Source organism: Scyliorhinus canicula, chromosome 7, assembly GCF_902713615.1.
Source record: "Scyliorhinus canicula chromosome 7, sScyCan1.1, whole genome shotgun sequence".
In the NCBI taxonomy this organism is placed as follows: Eukaryota; Metazoa; Chordata; class Chondrichthyes; order Carcharhiniformes; family Scyliorhinidae; genus Scyliorhinus; species Scyliorhinus canicula.
The window spans coordinates 44,673,502-44,684,139 of NC_052152.1; the positions used below are offsets into that span (position 1 = coordinate 44,673,502).

General features: G+C 43.9%; 1 protein-coding gene across 1 annotated transcript in view; it reads right to left on the bottom strand.

Moving 5' to 3' along the window:
- The window catches only part of cd247 (CD247 molecule), a 166,579-nt gene extending 157,139 nt beyond the window's left edge, over window positions 1–9,440 (bottom strand). Inside the window, exon 1 of the mRNA XM_038801902.1 lies at window positions 9,286–9,440. Coding sequence (XP_038657830.1) covers window positions 9,286–9,343 — 58 coding nt within the window. The 5' untranslated portion in view covers window positions 9,344–9,440. The remainder of the gene's footprint in view (window positions 1–9,285) is intronic.
- Window positions 9,441–10,638: the final 1,198 nt, after the last annotated feature.

The following is a 10,638-nucleotide window of genomic DNA, read 5'->3' on the forward strand; positions in this document are numbered from 1 at the left end:
AGGTGGATTGGCCACGCTAAATTGCCCCTTGATTGGAAATTCGATTTAAAAGTTGTCAATCTATAGTGATCTGTGTACATGCAGGGAGTTAAGGGCCGGGATTCTCTAACCCCGCACCGGGTCAGAGAATTGCCGGAGGGGCGCGGAAATCGCGCCACGCCACCCCGATGCCGGCTCGTCGAATCTCCGGCGCCAATTCTCGGGCACGCGCAGGATCGCAGCCCGCCGATCGGGGAATGTTGAAAGCGGCCCCCTCCCCCAGTGATTCTCCAGGCCTCGACGGGCCGAGTGCCCGCCAAGTTCGGCCGAGTCTCGCCAGCTTGACCTCAGAGGTCCTATCCGGCGGGACCTCAGAGTTCTGTCTGCAGGGGCCGTCCTGGTGGGGGGGGGGGGGGGGGGGGGGGGGGGGGGATCCGACCCGGGGGGGGCTCCACCATGGCCTGGCCCACGATCGGGGGGCCTACCGATCGGTGGGCAGGTAGTTCCTTGGAGGCCTCTGTTCCTCCGCACCGGGCCCCTGTAGGGCTCTGCCATATTGCCCGGGGACCGGCGTGGAGACGGGAACCCACGCGCATGCGCTAACCTGCGCCAGCCGTGGCGTGCATGGGCAGACTCGCTCTGACCGTGGAGCGTTGACTTTTGGGCGCCGGAGCTGCGGACACCACTCCTGTGCCATACTAGCCCCCGGGGAAGGGGTGGATACCTGCCGCTTGAAGCCCGTTGATGCCGGAGTGGCTCACGCTGCTTTTCACGCTGGCGTCAGAACTTGGCCGCGGGATTGGAGAATCCCGGCCAATGAGTTTGAATGAGACCAAATTTCCAAAGAAGGGAAAGAGTATCAGTCTGCTGCAACTGTGCAGTCAACTGGAATATATTTCATATGTCAGGTTTGTGCTAAAATATGTCTCTTTCGGGTTGATTAACAAAAATTATCTAATTACTCATCAAAGAAGCAGCCAATCTTAAAACTTACATCTTTTTTAATGCTGATAAACTATCTTATTAGATTATCATGGTATGGGCAATGATATACCGTACTGGTAAAGAAATATATAAAGAAGCAATAAAATAATAACAAATATGCATACTTTTCATGTGAATGTGATTCATTTAACTCGGTAGGGAAAGCAATTCTTTGGTAGTAATTTTCCAAGTGCAAGCTGGCAGCAGGGACTCTACCAGAATGTACTTTAAAAAACCTCCCCTTTCATGTGAACCCGAGTTCTAAGTGGGTAGTTGTATTTTTAATCATGTTACACTATAATGTCATCATTCTATTTATTAATTAATGTGCTGTGAAGTTCTATTTCTCAAACCAAGTTAGGGAAAATTTAAAATAATTCTCATTGCCAGACTTTTACAGTACAGGACTGATGATAGCACACTAATGTCCTGACGAGAAGGAAATCTTCCATCCTTACCCGGTCTGGCCTACATGTGACTCCAGACTCACAGCCATGTGGTTAATTCTTTACAGTCCTCTGAAATGGCCTAGCAAGCCACAGTTTAAGGGCAATAAGGGATGGGCAACAAATTCTGCCCTCATTAGCGACTCCCAATCCCATGAAAGAATAGCGAAAAAATGCCAATCTGATTAATCTTCTAATGACAGTCCTCAATAGTAAGCCTCAGACACTGGAGGTGTATCACACAGATTACAGTACACAGGTAATAGGGTAACATAAAAGAAAAATACTGCGGATGCTGAAGATCTGAAATATTTGGCCGTGATTTTCCCACCTCTTATGCCCGGTGCGGAGCTGGGCGCAACGGGTGAATGGTGGGAGAGGTCCAAATTGGGCTTTGCGTTGGGTGCAGAACCTCGCGCAGGTCACCTGACTCGAGGTGCCTGGCGCAATCTGGATTATGCCCTCGCTGGGCGTGTTCCAGATAATGACATTTAAATTAATCATTATGCTCATTTAAATATCCCAATGCCACTTTCACCCGGTGCCCAGGAATTAACAGCTGTCCTGCGAGGCATCAACTGGGCACCAATTAGTACTGGTTTCCACAAGCGTGGACCAGGCTTGATGGCACCTCTGGGGGGTCAGGGAGGCCACGAGAGCCCAACCAGCTGGTCAGGGACAGGGCAGGGTAGTACACTGGCAGTCTCCCAGCAGCCAGGCACCTTGGCACTGACAGCTTAGCACCCTGACAATGCCACCCAGGCACCCTGGCAGTGCCAACCTGGCACTGCTGGGATGCCAGGGACACACAGCCTGGAAGTGCCAAGGTTCCTGGGTGGTAGGTTGGCACTGCAGAGGGTCAGGGCGAGGGGAGGTTAAGATCATGAGAGGCGGATGAGAGGGGGTAGGAAGGGGCTGCAGAAAGGTCGTGGGCGGTTGAAGGGGGGGGGGGTCCTGAAAGGGGGTGTAAAAATCAGCACAGCCTTTCAACATGGTGCCCTGGTCTCTGAGAAGTTGGTCCACCTGGTGGGTTCATCTCACACAGTGCCAGAAATATTCCAACGTGTGACCTCGACGGGATGAAACTCCCCAGGCCTAATTGAAAGCTGAGTGCCATTGAACAGCCGTCCCCATCTCGGCATTACAACCATTGCAGAAAACCCCGCCAAACATGCCCGAGATTGCACTTTGAAATTTTCCCAGTGAATCCAGACAATGGAAGCTCTGGATAAAGAAATGTAACCAGCAGTTTGCCACCAAGCAGAAGGTTCCTGCGACATTTACACCATAAAGCACCAAGAGGGATGAAGCTAAACCTATACAAATCATTGCTGAGGCAACAATTGGTGTCCTTGCCTTGGGAGAGATGTGAAAGCTATAGACAGAGGAGATCCACTGAGATTCGAATAATAGGAGGCTAGAGAATCTGAACCTCCATAAACAAGGATAACGATGGTTAAGAAGAAATCTGACAGAAGTGTTCAGAATTATGAGGGGTTTGCATTTGGAAAACAGGGAGAAGCTCAGTTCAGGGAGTCAGCAATTAGTGAGCATAAATTGAAGATAATCATCCAAGGAATGAAGCGAGAGGGTGAGAGCTTGGGAAGATTCCTTTCACACAGCTGGATCTTAGGACTTGGAGAGCCCTATTAGAAACATGATAGGTGCCGATTGGAATTTAACAGGAAAGGGGGTAAACATTTGTTAAACATAATTTCCTTTTTCATAAATGGGAGTAAGAGGTTACCTCTTCCAGAGAGCCCGAGCTAGGCCTCCTTCTGTGCTACAAAATTACAGGGGAAGTATGGCTCTTCAGAACCTCTGCAGCCATGGGCCAGCCACCAATTGTGAAATGTTTTCTTCAGCAGGTAACAAGAAATCCCGCTCCATTGTACTTCCAGTGGCAGAGCAAGAATCCTGGAATTTCAGGCTCTCCAAAACTGACACACCAGGATGAGTATTGATCCAATGTGAACCTAGCCTGTGAGTCTAATGCCTAAGTGTATAACACAGCAAAAGTATACACTGACAATAAAATCTAAAAATCAGAGGAACCAATATAGAAATACTTTTCTTTTTAAGGATCACATAATGCAACACCAAAACATAGTTATGTTATGGTGTTAAAGATTAGGCAGAAGTTGCACCCTTTTAAAACAAATACATGAAAATAATTAAATCTATTAAACTTAGGGAACTCACTAAATTATTCTTATGTCCTCTGTTCCACAATTTGTGGCAGTCTCAGGCACATTCTTCATGTTCTTCAGTCCTCTACCTGAAAGCAGATCCTCGGCAATTATTCGCCAAAACCATGATATCTTTACTAATGGCCGAGTAAAGAGGCAAGTCCCAAATGTACCTGTGCCAGAATGGGGATTAAACTCCGTGCTGTTGCCATTAATCTGATCCACCAGCTAGTCGTCTAGTACTAAGCTAGCCAGACTCCCTCGGGTACATTATTGGAACTCAATTTATCTTAGAAATCTTGAAGTCTTGAATAACCTCTTTCCTGAGCACTTCTGAGTAAATAATTTCAAGCTGCTCAATCATAACTCATATGCCTTAAGTTAGGTATCAGTTTTGTTGCCTTTTTCTGTACTGCCTCAATACCTGAGTATTTTGCAGTAGACTCAATATTGCCGAATGAGCACCAATATTTTTGCATAGCTGACAGCTTGTGGGAATAAATGAAGCTGCTTCTGATTGCTTTTCCAAAACCCAGTTTAAATGTTGGATATCTTCTGTTGTAAATTAAGTATCCCTACGAGTTTTCATGAAATTAAAATGTGGATGGAATATAAAAGTGAGATGCCTCATCGCCAAAACTAATTTTCCTTAGAGAACTAAGTCCCTTTAAACTGCTCATTAAGAGTCTGCTGCAGCATTCAAAAATATATGTCCGAGCTCCAGTCATTCCTACTTTCCGTTCACCAGCACCAAACACAATAGGTTCAAATGTATTGCCCCAAGAATTCTCCAAGATTAAACATTTGGAAGAACAAGAAGATGTCAGTCACTTTTTGCAGTGACAGCTACTGCTCTGTTGATGTGATGTCGATTACATTTCCCATTCAGAAGAACTGTGAAAAGCTGCATTTGACTGGCATGAGAAGATAAAATGCATGTAACAATGTACAGGCTGAAAATACCGATCCATAAAAACTGATACCATTTAGTGACGTTATCTAATCAAACAGTGATCGTGGATTCATTAAATGGAATTTGGTTGTAGGAAACTGTGATAGTAAGCAGAAATGGAAAATGATTTCATCCTCATGCAGTACAACCGATTCCAGTCTTTTTTTAGCAGAAGTGCAAAATGGCTACAAATAAATTGGCGGCTTGTTTTACAGCAGGCCCAAGGGGCAAAAGTGGTGTGTTCTATTTTCTTGAACTGTAGACAGGTCAAATTCTAGATTCTAATAAAACCTTATGTTAATTATGCAATAGTAAGAGTAATTTTTACTTAGGCATATTGGGTTGTGATTGATGCACTTAAACAGCTGATTAACTCTCCCAATCTTGCCATCACGGAAATCATTACATTATTATTTTCAGTTCATGTGCCGGTTCAATACCTCAGGAGACAGCAACAATGGGGTACAGACAGTGCAAATGTTATTCTTTGCATATCTGTTTATGCTCCTTTTCCATCTTGATATTGTATACAAAGCAAAGGTTATCTCGAAAGGGTGGAATTTAGTACTTTTTTTGCAAATGACTTCTCATGGATCTGGACATGATTGCATTTCTGTTTGTGGAACCTTGCTGTGTTTATCGCCTTTAATATCTGGATATCTTGCTGTGGACACAGTAACCCAATACTACCAAAGTGCAAAACCGCACCTGTATTCTTTCTGTATGTCTGGGTGCTGTGTTTCCTATGTTACAAAAATGACCACATTTTAAAAATATACTGTAAAGCACTCATAATTAACCTGTCAACTTGAAAGGTACTATATAAATGCAAGCCATAGTCATAGAGGTCCATAGCACAGAAAAGGCCCGTCATGTCGGTGCCATTCAAAAACAACCACCTAAGTATTCTAATCCCATTTTCCAACACTTGACCTTAGCCTTGTGTGCCTTGGCATTGCAAGTGCACATATAAATATCTACATGTTATGAGGGTCTCTGCCTCCACCACCCTTTTCAGGCAGTGAGTTCTGGACTCCCACCACCCTCTGTGTGAAAACGTTTTTCCTCACATCTCCCCTCTGAACCTCCTGCCCCTGACCTTACATCTATGCCTCCTGCTCATTGATCCCTCCACCAAAGGGAACATTTTCTTCCTGTCTACTCTACCTATGTCCCTCATACTTTTATACATCTGAATCATGTCCCCCCTCAATCTCATCTACTCCAAGGAAAACAACCCCAGTCTATCCAATCTTTCTTCATAGCTCAAACCGCCCAGCCCAGGCAACATCATGGTAAATCTCCTCTGCACCCTTTCCCACGCTATCACATTCCTCCTGTAACGTGGATTCTAGAACTGCACACAATACTTTAGCTGTGCCTGACCAACATTTCATGCAGTTCCAACATAACCTTCCTGCTCTTAAATTCTATGCCTTGGCTAATAAAGGCAACAATACCATATGGCTTTTTAACATTGTATCTACCTGCCCTGCTCCCTTAAGGGGCCAGTGTACATGCAGACCAAGGTCCCTCTGATCCGCGGTGCTTCATTCTTTTTTTTTAATGATAACTTGTCCGTACAGACATGAAAAATCACTGCCATGGTCAAGAGTTTCCAATCCTAGCTACTGAGAAATTTACTCAAGTACAGTTCACATGTGTCTGATACAGAGCATGCAGTTTCCCCATAGACGTTTCGACCTAAGTTTAGGGAATTTAGGCTGAGGATGGCAGTGCAAGATTTGGGGATATGGAGAAAATTTAACCAAGCAACACTGCACTGCCCACTGGCACAGAACACTTGTATGCTTCGGCAAAGGCTTTCAAGTTGTGTAGAAAGTATTAGCTCTAATAGTCAGGTTTACTCATCCAGGGTTCATTGGAAGAACTAGACTGTCTGAGAATGACCTGGAACTTCAGAGCTGCCTGGCTCAGTAATCCGGGGCGTGATTCTCCGAAATGGAGACAAAGTCCTGACGCCGGAGTGAAAACCGGAGTGTTTCACTCCGCCGTCGGAGCCCGCTTCCAGCCCCCTATTCTCCCGTCCCCGGGGGGGGGGGGGGCTAGGAGCGGTGTCGCGTATTTTACGCGCGCTGGGCCTTGGCGCCGCATAAAAAGCAGCGCAACGTAAATGACGCGGCCAGTGTCGCGTAAATGAAGTCACCCGCACATGCGCGGTTGCCATCCTCCCCGAGGCTGCCCCGCAAGAAGATGGCGGATGGATCATGTGGGGCGGCGGAGGAAAGGAGGTCCTCTTTTAGAGAGGTTGGCCCGCTGATCAGTGGGCCCCGATCGTGGGCCAGACCCCATCGGAGGCCCCCCCCAGTGCAGGAACCCCCCTCCCTTCCCACAGGCCGCCCCCCCCTCCCCAGCATTCTCGCTCAGTTCCCGCCGGCAGCGACCAGATGTGGACGGCGCCGGCGGGGACCTGTTGTGGGCGCCGGCGGGGACCTGTTTGGGCGGCTGCTCGCCCCATACGGGCCGAAGAATCGCCGCTCGCCTTTTGCAAACGGCGAGCGGCGATTCTCCGAGTGGCCAGCCGCAATTCTCACCGTGCTGGTTTGGGGGGGCGGGGGGGCGGTGGGAGAATCGCGTACGGGTGCCGGGGCGGCGTGACGAGACTCGCGCGGCGCCCCGGCGATTCTCCCACCCGGCGTGGGGGAGAATTCCACCACAGATTTCTAAGTCTGTTTCTGAGGTTAACTTATTTCTGACTGTTTGGACCAGTTTTATCCAGCATGGTCAATTTTCTTCGATGTTCCGTACTTGCAACATAAATAAACGCGTTTAAAAAATCAACGTGTTCAACTTTGCCAAAAAGCCTAATATATTCCAATTGATGTTAATGTGCATTTCACTGAACAATGAAAGTGGAAAAAGAAAATCTTTTACAGAATCCTCAGCAACAATCCTGTCGCTTTGGAAGCCAAGATAGTTCACTAATGTAGACTCTTCTTTAAATTATATTCTCAACAAGTAGATAAAATGGGAAATCTACAACATAGTTAAGTAGGCTGCATGCAGCTAATTGAGTGGACATTCAATTTCAATACAATTTCTGATGCGGTTATTTTAATTAAGATCCAATATTTCATTACAATTGGTTTATGGTTTAAGAGTGCAAAACAGAAAAGTTTTTATTTTTATTGATTGAATTGACTTCAGATACCATGAGCATCAACGGACAGAATCAATGAGTGAGGCCACATTTTCTTTCCAGTTTGGGCAAACGTGATTCATTCATTGTAAAAATGTTAAAAGGCGTACATATGTGACAATCATAATTTCTACCTTACAGCATTTATATGACACCTATACAGCATGTATCAAAGTTCATTCATAATGAATTGCTTTCCATGTGCAAGCATGAAACTGACAGCTGGAATGCATGTGGAAGAGTTGCTACCATTGGGTAATACAGGTAGTTGATTCGCTATGTACACCAAGGTTATTTCAATTTCAAAATCAAAACTAACACTTCAACGCACATACATACATATTAATTCAAAAATCAAGAATAGTACATTTAGCCTAAGAAACTACCATTTAAAGTGAAGGAATAACAGAGATCCAAAATAAGGTATGAAGTGCACACAACAAATCATAACAGCACAGAAAGTATAGGCCCCTCTTCTGGCAATGAGTTTTAATCACGTTTTTCTAAAACGTAAGCTTACCATACCCCACAGTCTATTACGACTAACCATTATTTTATTTTAGTTATAGTTGCTGTATCTATGTTGACCTTGCGGACAGAGAATCTAGAATCATGAAAATCCTGCTTGGAAACACCTCGTTGCTTTCTCTAGGCTTGCTTTCAAAACTGGACACATTAATTTTGACGAGAGAGTATTTGCGGGTGACTATTACGTTGCACCAGAATGAAGAGTGAATGTTATCAAACATGCTATAGCTTCCTATTGGATAACAAATATTGCCCAGTTTTTAGATGTCAAAACATTTGTTGGAAAGCAGGTTTTTGCCAAATCAATGTGCAGTTACACCATGCTGGTTCAGCTGAACTGACGTTTTCTCATCACAAATGAGGCTCAGGTTTGAAACAAACAGATGTGTAAGTTTAATTCATTTCAAAATATCGTAAAGATGTGTTGGATGTGTTAGAAAGTGAGAACATCAAACCTACTCTACTAATACATCCAGTTTCATAGAATCCAGTTAAAGTAACTTTGTCAAATTTGGACTGGCTTAGAAACGGGTACATTTTATTGAAGCATTTACAAGAAGTAAGTACAGTAATACTGAAGACTCCTAGATCCTTAAGTATATGGTTTTGATTCTGAATTAATCACTTGCTCCTCCATTTCTTGAGTATATTTGTTTTGATAAGTATTAAATTAGAATTTTGCAACCATTTAATAAGACAAGAAGAGCATCATAGTATCCAGAAGTAATAAAATAAACTAGTATTTCTGCAGTTATTTTTTGTCCTCCCTCAAACTGAATCATGAAACTGCATCATCTTTTGGTTGATTAGATGATTGTCATGTCATGCTCATTCTTTCAAACTCTTTTACACACTTTTGCTTCAGAACAACAATTCACTCCCGTAACAGTGTGCACGTAACAGTGTGGTCAGACTGCTTGGCCATTAATATGAAGTGTTAAAAAATATGTTCTGGACAATTTCCTCAGACCTTGACCAAAGAGTGTGACATCTTATCCACTTTTTAATTCTAAATTATGGCTATTTTTTAAAGGGAAATTATCTTACCAGCAAGGTGGAATTCAGTGACGAGGCATATTGTGGCACAAATCCACTTAAATTTCATTTTCTTTTCTTTGTTCTTCCCTTGCTTTTTTCCACTCAGGCCTTTTGTTCCTCACAGTGCACAGTGACTAGGTTTCTGTTGTGTGTTCAGGAAGTGGCTAGCAGTTGAACGTGTGTACTGCCGAGAGGCTCCGAACGCGCAGATCTATGTACTGATAACAAATTTATGAATTTATTATGTCTTTGCTTTATTTTAGTTAAACTTGATACATAGTCAAAAAGACATTTAAACTAACCCTGGATCTCTTTTGCTGTCACTTTCTCTGGCAGGTTACTCCACCTAATTTTTTTGATTTAGTTTTGTTCATTGAATGAAACATCCAGAATAATCTATATTATTATAATCAGTGTTAATCCTAAAACCTGTGTGGAATTGTTAAACTGGGGGGGAGGGGAGTAAAGGAGGATTGTATAATAATCCAACTTTTTGCTTAATAATTTTTTTTCTTGGTATTGAGACTAATTAGTGCTCCTGTGACTCTGTTCCTCCATAAAGTACATCGTAAGCTACAATCGTCTAATTAATACACAAAGTCCCTTTTAAACATACAAGATGGCTGTGGGCTAATACATTCTCCACTCTGAACCCCAAATTAAGGTTTGTGGATGTTTCCTCAGAATCCCCCCAGATGTTTGTCACGTGAGAGTTTCCAAACTGCACTCCCAAAAACAGACCTTAAAATCATCTCTCATAAGTATGCTTTCCCTTATTTATTTGCATTCTGAAATCCAGACCAGGTCTTGTACAAAGCTTGCACTCCACTTTTAACAGCAAATTCTGTCCAGGATTCCACACCATCCCCTTTAGGATTTATTTGTCTTGACTGCTGTGCAAACTGCTCACAATAGTATTAACTCTTGAATCCCAGACTGAATTAAAATGGCATCAGACGTTTCATCTACCTCTGAAATCTGCCATCCTAAGTTAAATCTAGTTACTGCAATTGTTTCTTTAACCGAGAACACTTTGGTTGCTCGTCCTTGAACTCTTCTAAACAATACCTTAGCTTCTGTTCTCTCAACTTCAGGTGTCTTAAATGTTCTTTCTGTCCCAATTCCCTGGTTATCTGGACTGCAACTGGTACTTTAGGAAGCCTGCCTCCCTGCAGCTCCTGTCCTGTCCAGTGTTGCTTCGGCAGAGTGAGAGAACTAGGGGACATAGCCTCAAAATAAGGGGAAGTAGATTTAGGACTGAGTTTAGGAGGAACTTCTTCACCCAAAGGGTTGTGAATCTATGGAATTCCTTGCCCAGTGAAGCAGTTGAGGCTCCTTCATTACATGTTTTTAAGGTAAAGA